The 18,151-nt window shown below is 38.3% G+C and overlaps 1 protein-coding gene across 4 annotated transcripts in view; it reads left to right on the top strand.

Annotated features, from left to right (window-relative positions):
* The window catches only part of IMPA1 (inositol monophosphatase 1), a 33,351-nt gene extending 20,391 nt beyond the window's left edge, over positions 1–12,960 (top strand). For 2 of the 4 annotated variants that reach the window (XM_035011433.1, XM_035011434.1), the window contains exons 8-9: positions 8,925–9,076; positions 9,961–12,960. In XM_035011433.1, the coding sequence (XP_034867324.1) occupies positions 8,925–9,076; positions 9,961–10,076 (268 nt within the window). In that variant the 3' untranslated portion in view covers positions 10,077–12,960. Of the gene's footprint in view, positions 1–8,924; positions 9,632–9,960 lie in introns of all 4 variants that reach the window. The other 2 variants (XR_004680457.1, XR_004680458.1) reach the window with 2 other exon arrangements.
* The last annotated feature ends 5,191 nt before the right edge of the window (positions 12,961–18,151 follow it).

The following is an 18,151-nucleotide window of genomic DNA, read 5'->3' as shown; positions in this document are numbered from 1 at the left end:
GATAAGAAGTTGGTTGAAAAAAGAGAAATTAAAAAAAAAAAGGGAGAGAATGTGATCAGGCAGGAGACTAGAACAAAGCCATATACTAGAGATTTAGGGTATATTTTGGTCTGTTAGAAGAAACTGTATCCCAAAATTTTAAAGAGAGAACAACTGGTATATATATACATATATATATACATATATATATATACACAAAAATAAGGTTAACTACAGTGAAGGGATAGAATTTGACTGTAAAAATGAAAAATAAAAAATATTTTTAAGAAGGGATCAAAATGTTGGTTGAAAAAGGGAATAAGAAAAATTCAAACAAAAATAGAAAAAGAAAATTAAAAAAATTAACTTTGAAAGACTAAAGAATCAGGGGGGCAAAAAAGTCATGAATTCTATGTGCAGTATTCCCCTAGTCCTTGAGTTCTGCTGTTCTCATTGACCGGTAAACTTGGTCTTGGCTGGCTGTTCTTGCTGATCTTCTGGGGGAGGGGCCTGTTGCAGTGATTCTCAAATGTCTTTGCGAGGCGGAATTGCCCCGCCCTTGCCAGGGCCCGGGCTAAGTAATCTCGGTTTTACTCTTGGGAGCTTTTGTTCCCTGCAAGCTTTCTGTACAGCTTTGGAGGAGGAGAGTGAAAATGGCAGCCTCCCAATCTCTGCCCCAGAGGAGCCAAGAACTCGGGGCCCCACTCCTCAGTGAGCTCCCAGAGAAAAGCAGTCAATCACTCCCATCTCCCTGGTCTCTGGCAGCACTCCATGCTCACCTGGCCTGTGACCGAGCGTTTTTATCTCTGGCACCCGACCCAGTGTGGAGTCTCCAAACCCAGCAGATCCCTGCAGTGTGCTCCCATGCTGCTCCTCCCGGGGGTAGGAAGGGGAGGCTCCCCGGATCTGCCACTTGTTGGGTCCCTCCTGAAAGAGCAGTAGCCTGACTATGCCGCGGATCAGTTTATGGCAACCCCGAGCTGAGAGCCCGCGCCTCGGCTCTGTCTTTGCAGCCCACTTCCCTGCTCCGATACTTGGGAGCTCTGCCACACTCAGGCACCCCTGGTCTTTCTGTGACCCTGAGGGTCCTGAGACCACACTGTCCCAGCGAGGGTTCCACCACTCCCACCCCCCCACCCCCACTTAGCCACTGGAGTGACGTCCCTCAGCAGAGCAGACTTCTAAAAGTTCCAATTTTGTGCTCCGCTGCTCAATCAGTTGCTGGTAACAGCCAACGGAAGCCCCCTCCCCCGCCATCTATCTTCCCGTATACTGCCTCGGATTCACTTCTCTGCACGTCCTACCTTCCAGAAAGTGGTCGCTTTTCTGTTCAGAGGGTTACTGCTATTCTTTTCTTCGATCTCCTGTTGAGTTCGTAGGTGTTCAGAATGGTTTGATCCCTATCTAGCTGAATTCTTGGGACCAGACGAAATTTAAATCTCCTACTCCGCTGCCACCATCTTGCTCCTCTCCATTTACTTCTTTTTTTTTTTTTTTAAAGATTTTATTTATTTATTCATGAGAGACAGAGAGAGAGAGGCAGAGGGAGAAGCAGGCTCCCAAGGAGCAGGGAGCCCGATGTGGGACTCGATCCCAGGACCCTGGGATCATGACCTGAGCCGAAGGCAGATGCTTAACCATCTGAGCCACCCAGGCGCCCCCCTCTCCATTTACTTCTATAATGTTTTCTGGCATCATGGTAGGGAATAATTTCATCTTAAACATATCTTTGAGGCTCTTTTAGATATCAGGCACTCTCCTAGGTGCTTTGCAGATATTTATTATAACCATTACAACAGTGGTCCAAAGTAAGTTGGTCTCCCCATTTTGATGACAAGAAAAGTAAAACTTGAAAACTCTCAAGATTACAGTTTTAAGCAGCTAAGTAGGGGTGCAAACTCAAAGCTCTGTGATACCAAAAACTGTCCTTTTTACTTTATGCCATATTAATCCTATAGAAGGATCAGACTAAAATAGGATTCAGAAGACATTTGTAAAATCTAGACCACAGCCTTGATTATTTGGTAATTAAGTACTCTCTCTGGTAATATTTGTTCATAAAAGAATATCTTCTTTTCTGACTATAAGGCTCCTTGCCTGAGAGCCCATGATATTTATTAGAAATGGACAGAAGCATTGCCAGTAAGTATCATTATTGTTCTTCCAGCCTACAGTTCTGTCTCTGAACAGAAATACCGAGGGGTTATTTATGAAAGATCTTGATATTTGCTTGCTAGGACATGAGCTATGAACTGTCGCATATCCCATGAGAAAAGGGGGAAATTTTGTCTGCCATTCTTTATATAAACTATCAAAAGCCACTAACATTAATTTGGTTTTATCTATTTGGAAAGCAGTGAAACATCTGTTTAACATTTGTTAAACAGTTCTTTCTTAAATTTGATATGCAGTAAGAAATAAGCAGTAAAGCATATTTGAAACCAAAGGCATCACATAATTTTAATCTTTTTTTTTAATTGCTTTGGTGTAAAGGTGTATCATTTTTAAGTTTTTTGGTGGAGTCTTTAGGGTGTTCTATGTATAGTATCAGGGCAGCTGCAAGTAGTGACAGTTTTACTTCATTCTTACCAATTTGGATGCCTTTTATTCCTTTATCTTGTTTGATTGCTGCAGCTAGGACTCCCAGTAGTATGTTGAAGAAAAGTGATGGGAGTGGACATCCTTGTCTTGTTACTGCTCTTAGACGAAAAGCTGTAAGTCAGTATTTTACCATTGTGTTTAATGTTAGCTGTTGGTTTTTCATATACGGCCTTTATTATGTTGAGGTATGTTCCCTGTAAACCAACTTTGCTGAGGATTTTTAACATGAACAGGTGTTGAAATTTGTCACATGTTTTCTGCATCTAGTGGGTTGATCATGTGATTTTTATTTTTCATTTTGTTGATGTGGTGTAGGACATTGATTTGTGACTATTGAACCATCCCTGCATCTTTGCAATAAATCCCACTTGATCAGGGTGAATGATCATTTTAATGCATTGTTAAATGTGGCTTGTTAATATTTTGTTGAGGATTTTTGCATCTATGTTCAGCAGTGATTTAACCTGTAGTTCTCTTCTTTTGTAGTGTCTTTGGTTTTGGTGTCAGAGTAATGCTGGCCTCATAGAATGAATTTGGAAGCTTTCCTTCTTCTATCTTTTTGGAATAGTTTGAGAAGAATATATATTCTTTATTTTTTTATTATTTAAAATTTATTTTATTAGCTTTTCCTTAAATGTTTGGTACAATTCACCTGTGAATCCATCTGGTCCTAGACTGTTGTTTGTTGGGAGTTTGATTACTGATTCAGTTTCATTGCTAGCAATTAGTTTGTTCAAATTTCCTATTTCTTCCTGATTCAGGTATGGATGTTTATATGTTTCTAGGAATTTATTAATTTCTTCTAGGTTGCCCAATATAATTTTCATAATATTCTTTTATAATCCTTTGCATTTCTGTGCTATCAGTTATTTATCCTCCTTCAGTTGTGACTGATTGAGTCTTTCTCTGTTTTTGTTGATGAATATGGCAAGGTTTATCAGTTTTGTCTTTTCAGAGAACCAGCTCCTAGTTTCATTGACTTTTTTTTTTTTTTTTTTTTTGTCTCTATTTCTGCTCTAGCCTTAATATTTCCTTCTATTAGCTTTGGACTTTGTTCTTTTTATAGATCTCCTAGATATAAGGTTAGGTGTTTGAGATTTTTCTTGTTTCTTAAGTTCGGCTTGTATTGCTATAAACTTCCCTCTTAGAACTGCTTTTTGCTGCATCTCAAAGATTTTGGACAGTTGTATTTTCTTTTATCTCCATAAATTTTATTCCCTCTTTGATTTCTTGGTTGACCCATTGGTTGTTTAGCCTCTGTATTTGTGTTCCTTTCCAGATTTCCTCTTATAATTGATTTCTAGTGTTATACGATTGTGGTCAGAAAAGATACTTGGTAGGATTTCAGTCTTCTTGATTTTATTGAGATTTGTTTTGTGGCTTAGCATGTGATCTGTCCTGGAGAATTTTCTATGTGCACTTGAAAAGAACGTATATTCTGCTGTTTTCAGATGAAATGTTTTGTATATATCTGTTAGGTCCATTAGTCTAAAGTGTTGTTCAAAGATACTGTTTCCTGTTGATTTTCTCTCCGGATGGTCTATACATTGATGTAAGTGTTGTGTTAAAGTCACCTACCATTATTGTACTATTGTCAATTTCTCCCTTTATGTCTGTTAGTAGTTGCTTTATATATTTGATTGTCCAGTGTTGGGTACATAGATATTTACAATTGTTATACCCTCTTTTTAGAATGTTCCCTTTATCATTATATAATGCCCTTCTTAGACTTTAAAACAAAGACCGTAACAAAAGAATTTTGTGTGATCTAAATATTGCTAGTGTGGCTTTTTGTTTCACGTCTGTTTTCATGGAATCTTTTTCCATCCATTAAGTGTATACATGTCTTTAGGTCTAAAGTAAACCTCTTACAGGCAGCAAATGGATAGGTCTTGTTTTTTAAATCTTTTTGGTCACCCTATATCTTTTGATTGTAGCATTTTGTCCTCTTAACCTTTAAAGTAATTATTCATAGGTATTACTTATTGCCATTTTGTGACTTTTTTCTGGTTGTTTTTCTCTGTTCCTTCTCTTGTTCTCTTCCCTTGTGGTTTGATGGCTTTTTAGTGTTAAACACACAAAAAAGAGAAAGGAATCAAAAGTATATCTATTATAGGTTTTTGGTTTGCAGTTACCATTAGGTTCATATTTAACATCTTATGGGTATAGCAGTCTATATTAAGTTGATATTTGCTTAAGTTCAAACAAATTCTAAAAGCACTAAATATTTACTCCCCTACCCACGTTTTATGAATGTCATATTTTATATATATAAATGTATATGTCTTATGTTGTGTATCCTTGACTCCTTTTTGTACATAGAATTTATTTTACTGCTTTTGTGTTTTCATCTCCATACTGGTTTTATAAGAGATTTACCTACCTTTATTACATGTTTGCATTTATTTGTGAAATTTCTTCCTTTCATAATTGTCTTACTGTTAGGGCCTTTTCTTTGCACTCAGAATTCAACATTTTGTGTAAGGATGGGTTAGTGGTAATGAACTCCTTTAACTTTTGTTTGTCTGGGAAACTCTTTATGTCTCCTTCTATTCTGAATGATTATCTTGCTGGATAGAGTATTCCAGTTGCAGGTTTTTTCTTTAAGCACTTTGAATATATCATGACACTGTCTTCTGGCCGGCAAAGTTTCTGCCAAGAAATCAGCTGGTAGCTGTTTGGGATTTCCCTTGTATGTAACTGTTTTTGCTCTTGCTGCTTTTAAAATTTCTTTTCATAATTAACATGGCAGAAAGTAACGACAGTGTAGGGAGATATGGATCTCCTTGGGTTCATCTTGTTGGAGGGTCTCTGCCTCCTGGATATGGATGTGTGTTTCTTTCTCCAGGTTAGGGAAGTTTTCCGCTATTATTTCTTCAAATAAGTTTTCTGCTCCTTTCTCTCTTCTCCTTCTGAGATCCCTAGAACACTAATGTTATTATGCTTGATGAAATCACAGAGTTTCCTTATCTTTTTTTTCTTTTTTTGCCTTCAGCTTGGTTGCTGGACATTATCCTGTCTTCTAGATCACCAATCTGTTCTTGTGCATCCTTTGTTCTGTTGTTGATTCCCTCTGGTGTGTGTGTGGTGGTTTTTTTCCCCCCCATTATTGAGTTCTTCATCTCTGATTGGTTCTTTTTTATATTTCTTGTCTCTTTGTTGAAGATCTGAGATCTTTTTTTTTCCCCCCCTCAAGTCAGTATCTTTATGACCATTACTTTGACTTCTTTATCAGGCATAGTGCTTATCTCCATATCCTTTAGCTTTTTTGCTGTGATTTTTTTGTTCTTTCATTTGGGACATATTCCTTTCTCTCCTCATTTTGTCTAACTCACTGTTTCTGTGTATTAGGAAGGTCAGCTCTGTCTCCTGGTCTTGAAAGTAGTGGCCTTGTGAAGAAAAGGTTCTGTGGTGCCCTGTAGCCCAATGTCATCAGAACCAGGCACTCCAGGGGTGTCTTCTCTGTGGGCTCTGTGCACCCTACTATTGTAGCTCAGTCACATTTGCCTTCAGTCCAGTTGGCTACAATGACCTATCTTATTTTGCCTGCTGTAGGCACATGCCAGGTTCGGTCCTGCACCATTGAGGGGCTTGAGACCACTGCATGCTTGTATGTGGGAGGTGTCTGCATCTAGTTTGCCCTAGCTATGGCAGGGCAAGAGGTCAGGGCACTTTCCCTGCGGGGCTCCCTGGGAGGCTTTTTTTGTTGGGAGGGGTGGGCAGTCAGATTAGATATCTATACCAAGTCTGTCTGCTCTAGCTGTAGGCACACCAAGTGCAGGGCATTCTCCCTGGGTGGTCAGCTAAAAGGTTTGGCTGCTGGAACTGTGGGTGTGCTGGTGTGTGGGGTTATCCCTCCTCTACCCAAGGAAGAGTCACTTTGGAGTGGCACTGATCCTTGCCGGGGCTGCTTGCAGGATGTGGTGGGCAGGAGCTGCTTTTCAGGAACCCCTACCAAGTTGTGGGTGGGGGTTGTATGGGTGGGTCTGCAGGTGAATGTGAGGATGAGTTATGTAGTGCTAGCAAAATAGGTGGAGAGGGTTTACATGGGTTCCCACATGTGTCAGGCTATTTAGGCTGGGGGAGATGAAGTGGTACATGGCTACACTTTTGTTCTTGGAGAAGTTTCCTGAAGATACCTGCCCCTCCAGCACTTGTTCAGTGATTAGTAAATAAATCTCTTTCTGTGTATACCACAGGCACTTTTCAAATAGCTGCTTTTATGCTGTGTCTAGGCTGGGCTATTTATTATTGGTTATTTTGGCTTATTTTAGGGCAGGAACGGTTTCCCATTGCCCTCCAGCTCTTCCAGAGCTAAGCCTGCTAATTTTTTAAAGTACCTGGAGTTAAACCCTAATTTTAACAGCTTTTAAAGTTAAGCCCCACTGGTTATCAGAGCCAGATGTTATGGGAGCTCATCTTCCCAGTGTGTTTCCCTAATGCCTGGGATACCTGGCATGGAGTCTGATCAGCTCACTTCTCCACGCTTGTGATATCCCTCCTGTTTGTGGTTAGTCTCACCAGGAGGGTTTGATTCCCAACTGCATTTCTGTCCCCCTCTGCCCTTTTTGATGTGGTCTCTCCACAATTAACTTTGGAAGGTCTGTTTTGCCAGACTTTGGGTCATTTTTCAGAGTGATTTGCACAAATAGAGCTGTTATCTTGGTGTGTCTGTGGAAGGAGTTGAGTGCAGGATCCTCCTACCACTCCATCTTCCTGATCTCCCCTAACTCCTGTTATTTCCTTTTCAGTGAACAGATCTCACTGTCTTATATGCAGCGGTTTAAATAATTACAAAAGGAGTTTGAGTAAAAATCATTTGAAAATTACTTGCAGACATGATGAATGCTTTTTCTTAAATATTTCAGTTTGTGTTCCTTTAATAAAGGGGATGCTCCCTAACGTAACTATAATACAGTTGTAAAAATCAGGAAGTTAACAGTGATATAGTGACTTTATTCAAATTTTGAAAAAAATCAGATCCAAGATTCAATCCAGGATCAAACATTGCATTTAATTATCATTTCTCATCAATTTTCTTTAATCTGGAACAGTTGCTTAGTCTTGGTCTTTTTTTTTTTTTTTTGAAAAATGTAGGCTAATTATTTTATAGTAAGTCTCTTGATTTGGGTTTGTCTGGTTTCCTCAAGATTAGAGTTACACATTTTTGGCAGGAATGCCAGAGAAGCAATGTTGTGTCTCTCAGTGCATCAGAGGAGGGGCACTTGATACCTTTTTGTCCCATTATTGGTGATAATAAGTTAGATCACTTGATAGGGGTAAACCATTATAAGGATGCTTTCCCATTATAGGTACAGGCATACCTCAGTGATATTGCAGGTTTGGTTCTAGACTACAGCAATAAAGCAACTATCTCAATAAAGCAAGTAAAATGAATTTTTTGGTTTTCTAGTCCATATAAGTTATGTTTATATTATACCACGATATATGAAATGTATAATAGGATTATGTCTAAAAAAGCAATGTACATACTTTAACATTTTATTACTAAAAGCTAATCATCTGAGCTTTCAGGGAGTCTTAATCATTGATCAACATAACAAATAATGAAAAAATTTGAATATTACAAGAATTACCAAAATGTGACAGAGACACAAAGTGCCAGTAGATTTGCTTGATGCAGGGTTGCCACAAACCTTCAGTTTGTAAAAAATCAATATCTGTGATGTGTGATCAAGCACAATAAAATGATATATGCATGTATTATGTATCTTAGGGAGAGATACTTTGACATTATGTAAATACCAATCTTGCTCTTGCTCATTTTGGCATTTATTGGTGATTCTTGAATCAGTTATTACTGTAATGGCTCATCAAAGTAGTGTCCATACTTACCTTAATCTGATATATTTCCAGGGAAGAGGTGCAAACCTGAAATACTCTTTTCAGGTAGGCCTCTGTCTCACCAGAGCCCAGGTGTGCTGTTACCCTTTAGTCACACATACTGATGTGTACACACATGGCAATGACCAATAACATATTTTACTCCTCCTAGAGACTGCTTGTATTATGGGTCTGTAGTTCGAGTTGAGACAAATATGAATATACGTGCATGCCCTTATAGAAGAATGATGGCATTTTTTTTCCCCCTGAAAATATCTTTGTTTTAGTGTTTCTTATTAAATGATTGATCTGTGGGGATTAATTTTGTCATCTGTATAGTGTATCATGATAATTAGATTTTATGTATTTTTATTTTAAAATTAGATAAGTTTTATTTTTTGTTTTTTGTTTTTTTACTTGTAAATTCTCAACACTTAAACTAAAGGAGGAGACTTTTTGAAGGATTTTTTTTAATCTTATTTTTAAATGTTACTTGTTAGGATCCGAGGTGTTGGGACAGCAGCTGTTAATATGTGCCTTGTGGCAACTGGAGTTGCAGATGCATATTATGAAATGGGAATTCACTGCTGGGATATGGCAGGAGCTGGCATTATTGTTACTGAAGCTGGTGGAGTACTAATGGATGTGACAGGTAAAATTATGGGACAGTAAAGCATTTTTCTCTCTGGTACTTTCCTTTATATGTAGCTTTTTTCTTTTAATGTTTAATATATGTTACACTTAAACTCTTAAAGGCCAAACAAAAACAAGCCATGTAATTTTCTGCAAAATCAGAATAACAAATTGAGAGAGGCAAGGATAAGAAGCTAATTGTAATGTGGGAATAATAATGATAAATGACTAAGCCTCTTCAAACCTGTGAGTATCAGGAACTCTTGAGACGCTTTTGGAAAATTATAGAAGGTCACTGAATCTGAGGTTTGTACCAAGAGCTTTTTGGTGACTGGGGTGGTTGACAATGAACTTTCCCCACCATCACTTTCTGCCTTGGGCCTAGAGAGGTTAACTTCTTGCTTTGAACTGATGGTGAAATTTTTTAAAGTGAAGAGTGAACCTGGGCCGAAAGATATTCACTTGTGATCTGGGAGAAAGGCAATGAAGAAATAAGGAAATGGGAAGGAGAGATACGAAAATGCTGTGCTGTGGAGTCAAATTTCCTGTCCATAGATTCCCAAGCATGAAAGAGGTAATAAAAGTAACAAAAAGATTAGAAAAAGAACACAGGAAAGAAGTAGATGAAGCTAATATTACACTGCATGTTAACTAACATATAAATAAAAATTTTTTTAAAAATGGCATTTTTCAGACCGGTATGATTGAAACGCTCCCCACCCCCAAAAAAACCCTGGTATTTACTAAAAGATTCTTAAAACTCATTCATGTATTGCCAAAGCTTAAGCATTATGGTTATGACAGTTTTTTTTAAAGAAAACTGAAAGTATTAAAATGTTATGATTGACCATAGTACATATTGCTATACTAGTTTTACAGGAATTATGTTTGGTTTGATTTTAGGTGGGCCATTTGACTTGATGTCACGAAGAATAATTGCTGCAAATAGTAAAACATTAGCAGAAAGGATAGCCAAAGAAATTCAGGTGATACCACTTCAAAGAGACGATGAAGAGTAATTGCAACAGCCCCACATATTCAATCACAGCTGCATTTCCCCATATTTGCTGACACACTGATGGTGTTATAAAATTTAGGACATTTATTTCAGATGTATAATATGGTTGGTTTAAATTGTCTTTGATATCCAGATTAAAAAATTACAGTGTTGTATATTTTACTAAGATAGGGTATGAAAGAAGAGCTGAAATATTTCATTGTTTTAAAAATTCTGCGTGTAAGAGTATACTTTGGGGAAAAACAGGTAGTTGAGACAAGGTATCAATCACATCAACTGAAATAGTTTCTAAGTGTATATGAGCCTCTGAAATTTTGACTGTACATTAAGCATTCTTAATTAGGTAACTTTTTGGAAAAAATTTTCTTTAGTTCCCAAAGCCATATTTAATTAAATTTGTAAGTATATAATGGGTACTTCCTAGACCAAGGTCTTTTTCTTTTCAGAGAACCTAGTTTTATTCTACACACAGCATCTGTCAAATATGGGCAATTCAAAAACAAGCATTGAGAGAATAAATATTTTGGAGGTAGCAATTCCTAGTTATAACATATATAAAGTAATGAGCTCACCACCCTTTATTTTTACTTTAGGTTTTGAAGTAAAAATGATATCATCGTTTTCATATTTTACATTATCATTCCTTTTAACATTTCACATTGCCACACCATTTCAATTACCGTATTGCCAGATACCATTTCTAATTGTGGGCATTTCTGCAGTTAATATATTTTCCAAGACCCTGCATTACAGTATTTGTTTGGATTCTCTTATTAAAGACCCTATGTAAAAAAGGGGTTTCAAAAAAGCATTCTCATCAGGTATCTACTTTTCTACTATAGTACAATAAAATTGTACTAAATTCAATATTCATGTTTTAAAGATCTTCATATTAACCTGGTTGTGCACAGGAAACCTAGAACCTGGCAGATATACTGTACTATTAATACTAAACTTTGTTTTTTCCCCCAAACTCCTTAATTTCTTTGCCACCAGTACTCAGTCTTAAAATATTCCTTAATAGTCTTTGGCTTATGAAACTCAAAGAAAACTGTTCTAGTTCATAGATATTTTAAAAGGTTAATTGACTGCTTTGCCTTGTCCCTGGGCACTTGAACAGAGTATTAAGTTTTGTTATGGTCTCATGTGAGCCTTATATTTGATAGAATGAAAAGTGCATCTATAAAGTAGGAGGTTATTTTATTGTGCACATCTAATATATTTAAAAATATACTAAGATTTGAGTATTGTATTTGTACTGTTGGTCATGTGCAGTAAAAATAACTTGTACTATATTCCTCTATGGTTAATTTTTCAATTAAAATTTATTTTAATTAAGACTAATGAATAAAATTTTAAATAAGTATGATTGAACATTGTTAAAGTTTATAATTTAAAGTACTTCTAGGGGTTTTGTGTTGAGTTGTATATATTTGACATCTGCGGTTGTGATTGAATATATGTTCTTGGGGGGGGTTTTTTGCCAGTTTTCCCAGCTTTTCTGAAAGACTTGATTTTTTTATTCTAAATGCAACTAGGTAATTTGTGGCTGAAATTTCTTTGGACATTGAAAAAGGATTGACAAGTGAGTTATCCAATAATAGTTTGAAAATTTGAGTAACAGAAGTCCATCTCTCCAACTCTTAGCAGTTTCTTCTAGTCTTTACATCCATCTTTAAAAAGATGGATATATTCTGTTACATATTTATTGGCTTTATTCATTATCTGTTAACTTGCTGTTATAGAAGATGAGGATTTTGTACTTTTAACTCACCCATGAGTTACCTTTACCTCTTCCTTTTCATCCTCCTAGTATAGTAATATCTTTCTTGTTAAATTTATATTCAGTGTTTAACTTAGGACTTTTATTCACTGGTTAACTAGTATGTTATGATTATATTTTCTTTCCTGTGCAACTTTTGTTCTTCTTGAAATTAACACATTTTCCCCAGGATTGTAAAACCTCTTTATTTTCTACTTGTCTAACCCTAATCAGGTATTCTGTTCTATTAGCACTGTTTTCTTTTCCTCCTATAGGTAGACTTTTTGGTGCCCTTTTCCTTTTCTTCCAGTGTGAATTGGTTACTGGCTAAGTGTGCTGCATAGCAGTCCTCCTGGAGCTTCTCTTACGTTCAGTCATCTGTGTCCTTGATCTTCCTGCTCATTCCCTCATTTTGGTGAGCCCCTCTTCCAGGTACTTAGAGGTAAAATTTTGAAATCTCACAAGAAAATGTCTATTCCTTCATTAATAGTTTGGCTAGTTCTAGAATGCTAGCTTGAAAACAGTTTTCCCTCAGAATTTAGGATGAGAAGTCTTTTAATTTTCAATCCATTAAGTCTTTTATTGAAGATTTTAGAAAACTCCAGAAATCAAAAGAAAATCCTAAATTTCCTGGTGATAAGATGTCTTTTTTTTCCCCCCAATCCATTGTGCTAATTCTCATCCTTTCATTCTGGAAAGTTCAAGTCCTTTAGTGTTTTCTTTTATAGTTTCCTCCCTTCCTCATTCTCTGTCCTCTCTTCCTGGAATTTTTCTTATTCAGGTGTTGGACCTCCTAGATTTATCCTCTTATTTCTTCTGTTTAACATCTCTTTCCATTTGTTTATAAGGGACTTCCTTAACTTTATCTTCCAACCCTTTTATTCACTTTTTTAATGTTATGCTATCCCTTGATTCTATCCCTGGCATTATTCCTTGAAGGTTCTTCACTTTCCAAGGTTTTTTGTTATGAAAATAATATTAAAATTTGTGGGTACAGGTCAAGCACTGCCTACAGGGAAATCTATAGCCTTAAACGCAAGGTACAAAATAAAACAACAAAAAAAACCCAAACAAACAGTACAAGGATTGATTGGAGAAATAAAACTAATTCACTGATTCCCCACTTGGGTTTTTTACAGATCCTTTTGGCTTTTCTTTCTAATTAGTGTCTTTAGTGGTGGTACTAGAGGTAAGGTCAATGTACAAAATCATTTGTATAAGCTACCAACACATAATTTAGCATTTAATGAAGATATATATATAGTATTTAAAAAGCTATCAGATAACTAGGAATGAATTTGTCTAATGAAAGATGTACAAGAGCTCTATACAGAAAAAGCATAAAACATTACTGAGAAATTTTTAAAAGATCTGAATAGTAATATACATGTTTATTGTTTAGAACTATTTTTCAGATGTTAATTCCTGTCAAATTGATGTAGATTGAATGCAATCCATCAAAATCCTAATGGTTTGGGTGAGGGCATAAGGTGGGAGGGCTAACAACTTACGTGGAAATATAGAGAGCCAAAAATAGCAAAGACCATCTTAAAGCATAATAGTGAAGTTAGAGGGGTGCCTGGGTGGCTCAGTTGGTTAAGCGACTGCCTTCGGCTCAGGTCATGATCCTGGAGTCCCGGGATCGAGTCCCGCATCGGGCTCCCTGCTCGGCAGGGAGTCTGCTTCTCCCTCTGACCCTCCTCCCTCTCATGCTCTCTCTCATTCTCTCTCTCACAAATAAATAAATAAAATCTTTAAAAAAAAAAGAAAAATAGTGAAGTTAGAAGATGACACCACTAGTTATCAAGACTCGTTATAGAGGTACCATAATTAAAACAGTGATACTACTAGCACAAGGATATTCAAATAGACCAATGGAATAGTGTTCAGAAATAGACCAACATAAAGCTCTCTAGTTTATGATAATTAATGCAATAAGGAAAAATGATTTTTAGTAAATGTGGAATCAATTAATATGAACATCCAAAGGGGAAAAATCTTGATCCACATGCACAAAAATCAATTCCAGATGGATCATAAACTTAAATATGGAAGCTAAAGCTTCCAGAAGATAGCATAGGAAAATAGCTTCCTGTTTTTGTGGTAAACAACGATTTGGTAAATAGGACCAAAAAAACGAAAACAAAACCCACTAATCATAAAGGAAGACTGGTTGATCAGGCTACTTTTATCATCTAAATATATAAATAGGAGAGTCAGAAGGCAACCCCCAGAGTTTGCAATACTCTGACAAATTCTATCCAGATTATTTAAATAACTCCTTATCGATGAAAAAGATAATTGGGACTCTGGTCCAAGATGTAGAAAGATCCTGAACTCCCCTTCACACACTAAGTCTACACTAATATGTAAAATAATTCCTCCTGAAAAACTAAGGACTTAACAGCTTCTGCACAAAAGACCACATAAAGAATGGCAAGAAGGATAGAGACAGTAATGAAGGGAAACCCCCACCCAGGACACACACTGGAGTGGGGAGGGGTAGTACTGAAGGACTATGAGCAGATTTGTGAGCTCTGGGGCACAGAAAAAAAGCAACGGTTTAAAAGAGCAAATAGATATAAAGGAACTAGACCTAGAATCCTATCATATGGCAAGGGAGCTGCTGGAACTCTCCAGGTCAGAGGGGCTGGTGAGCACCACGGTTTACATTCCCATTCCACCTTGATAGTGTGGATGGGAGCAATGTTCAGGTGCCATAGCTGGCCTTAACCCCCTCAGTGAGCCCCCAGTCCCTAGTCCATACCAGCCCTAGCTGTCTCACCAAGGTAGCCCCAGCTTGACAAACACTGGGACACTCCTAGTAAGTGCTCACTATGTATATCTCCCGTGGTTGCACCAAGGTGCAACAGGTATAAGCCACCCCAGAACTTCACAGGCCCATACCACTTTGGCTCCAGGTGGCCTCCTGGCTCACACCTGCTTCAGCTACCCCACTAAGGTGCCTCCTATGCACCTTGTCTTGGGACACCCTGCTTGACACCGGCCTTGGCTCCAGTCACTCTACTAGGGCACCCCCTGTGCTGAGCACACTCTGGCTTATACCCACTTCAGCTTCAGCTGTACTCCCAGGGTTCTTCCTTTTAGAAGGAAGAACACACCTGCCAGGGTGCCAGGTGTGTGGAAAACCCTGTGACAACCTGGGTTGCACCCATTTCAGCTTCAGCTATCTTGTTAAGATGCCTTCTACACAGAGAACCCAGAGACTGCCCCAGCCCATGCCCACTTCAGCTTCAGCTGACCAGGGCACTCTCTGTGCAGAGAGCCCCAGGATCACCCCAGCCCATGCCCACTTCAGCTCTGGCCATCCCACCAGGGCAGCCCCAGCAGAGTGTCCAGGGACCCCCAAGCCAGTCACAGCTCCAGGCAGCCAGCCAAAGTTACCAGGCACACAGTCTGCACAGGGGATGACCATACACAAGACCATTCCTTCAAGATTAGGAGAAGCAGCTGTTCTACCTAATTCATAGAAACAAAGTCAAGCAAAATGTGGAGACAGAAGAATATGTTCCAAATGAAAGAACAAGATAAAACCCAGAAAATTAAATGAAACAGGAATAATCAATATGCCTGCTAAAGAGTTTAAAATAATGATTGTAAAGATGCTCATCAGACTGGAGAAGAGTGTAAGAATAAAATGAGAGCTCTGACAAGGAGATAAAAAATATAAAGAACCAGGGTTGAAGAGTACAATAACTGAAATGAAAAATACACTAGAGGGAATCAACAGTATTAGTGGATGCAGAAGAATGGATCAGCCATTTGGAAGAAAGAGTAATGGAAAGCACCCAAGCTGAAGAGCAAAAAAAGAATTTTTAAAAATGATAGGGGAGGTTTTGGACAACATCAAGTGAACATACATTTACATTATGGGCGTCCCAGAAGGAGGAGAGACAGAGAGAGAAAGGCGCAGAAAACTTATTTGAAAGAAAGAGACAAAGGAAGGGCATTACATAATGATAAAGCAGTCAATCCTACAAGAGAATATAACAGTTTTAAGTATCCACTCAATATTGGAGCACCTAAATACACAAAGTAGTTATTAACAAAGGGAGAATTAGACATTAATAATAGTATGGGACTCTAACACCCCACTTACATCAGTGGATACATAAAACAGGCAGAAAATCAAAGGAAACAGTGTCTGAATGACACTGATGGAATTAACACATACAGAACGTTCTATCAAAAACAAGTTCTTCTCAAGTGCACATAGAACATTCCCCAGAATAGATCACGTTGGGCCACAAAACAAATCTCAATAAATTCAAGAATATAGAAATCATATTATGAAATCATATTATGCATCTTTTCTGACCACAATGATATGCAACTAGAAATCAAGAAAAAAAAAAACTAGAAAACACACACACAGATGGAGGCTAAACAACATACTACCAAACAGGAAATGGGTCAAAGAAATCTTAAAGGAAATAAAATACATGGAGACAAATGAAAATAAAAACAGTCCAAAATCTTTGGGATGCAGAGAAACTTATTGTGAGTTTCCCACAACCCCTTCTGAGGTAAGGCCTACCTCAGAAACAAAAATCTCAATCTAATCTTACACCTAAAGGAACTAGAAAAAGAACAAAGAAAACCCAAGGTTAACAGAAGAAAGGAAATAAGTATCAGAGCAGAAATAAATGAAATAGAGACTTAAAAAAAAAAAAAATCCAAAACAACAGCAGAGATCAATAAAACCAAGAGCTGGTTCTTTGAAAAGATAAACAAAACTGATAAACCTTTGGCCAGACTCGTTAAGAAATAAAGGGATAGGACAAGTAAAATCAGAAATGAAAGAGAAGTAACAACCAACATCACAGAAATACAAAGGATTATGAAACTGATATATAATTATGTGCCAACAAGTTGGACAACCCAGAAGAAATGGACAAATTCCTAGAAATATGCAATCTTCCAAAACAGGGAAGAAACAGAAAATCTGAACAGGCCAATTACTAGTAATGAAATTGAACCAGTAATCAAAAAACTCCCAACAAACAAAAGTCCAGGACCAGAATGGAGGGAAGATCGCAGAGTAGGAGGACCCTAAGCTCACCCAGTCCCACATTTACAACTAGATATCGCTGACATCTGAGTCAATAAACTAGAAAGTAATCTGAAGCCTGGAAGAACAAACTCCACAACTAAATGTAGAGAAGAGGCCACACTAGAAAGTTTAGGAAGGGAAGAAATGGTAGTTGGGAGCTGCCTGCAAGAGGGAAGAAGCTGTGGGCATGGAGAGGGGAAAGCACCAGGGATCCCATGTAGGGAAAATCAATCCCCATGACATCTGGCCTTGAAAACCAGAGAAGCTGAATTCTGTGAGTCTGTATAACCAGCAGGACATAGAGCCTGGAACTTTAAAAGTCAACTGACTCAGCACTGGGAGAGCTAGGAGGGCAAGTGATAGCTGGGTTACTGCTCTTAAAGAGACAACAGCCCACAGAGAGGCAACATAGAATCAACATTTTGGGACAAATGGGAGGAAGACCTGTTTATAAGGATTTCAGAGCACGTTGGGGGACTTCTGTAGAACAAAGGAGCTGGCAGGTGCCATTTTCCTTCCCCCTCCCCCCACATAAACACAGAGCCAACTGTGAGAGGTGACAATGCACAAATACTTTCTACCTAACCTGCTGATAGTGCACCCCACCCATGAGTTCTCTTGAGGACTCCTCCACTTCAAGCCTGCTGGCCTCGGCCTTGGGCTCAGTGCAAAGTTTTTTAACACCAAGTGCACCCCACCCAGTCACTCCCTTCATGCTCCACACCCCTGGAGGCCACTGAAATCTGGGGCATCTGGCCTAGGACTAGTGGCTCAGCACAAATTTTGCTAACACAGCCAGCCCATCCCTGAGCCCTTCTGTGGTTCACTCCACCAGCCTGCTAAGGTCTCATTAACATCACAGAGTATAAGTACAGCCCACAATAGGCAGAGAGTTAGTGCAGAGGTCTGGACTGAATGGAAGGGACTCAGACTCAATAGTAAAATGCAGGCAATACACATAGGAGACTCCCTTAAAGCGCCAGGCTCTGGTGAACAGGGGACACTGCACTGAAGGGCCCTACAGAACCTCTTCTTCATAAAGCCACTACTCTTTTTTTTTTTTTTTTAAAGATTTTATTTATTTATTTGACAGAGAGATAGAGAGCACAAGTAGGCAGAGAGAGAAGGAGAAGCAGACTCTCCACTGAGCAGGGAGCCTGAGGCGGGGCTCGATCCCAGGACCCCGCGATCATGACCTGAGCCAAAGGCAGCCACTTAACTGACTGAGCCACCCAGGCGC

The sequence above is a fragment of the Mirounga leonina genome, unplaced genomic scaffold, assembly GCF_011800145.1.
Source record: "Mirounga leonina isolate KUSES-001 unplaced genomic scaffold, KU_Mleo_1.0 Mir_165, whole genome shotgun sequence".
Lineage (NCBI taxonomy): Eukaryota > Metazoa > Chordata > Mammalia > Carnivora > Phocidae > Mirounga > Mirounga leonina.
Note: the sequence above shows the minus strand (reverse complement) of the source record. Positions and strands in the feature narration are given on the sequence as shown.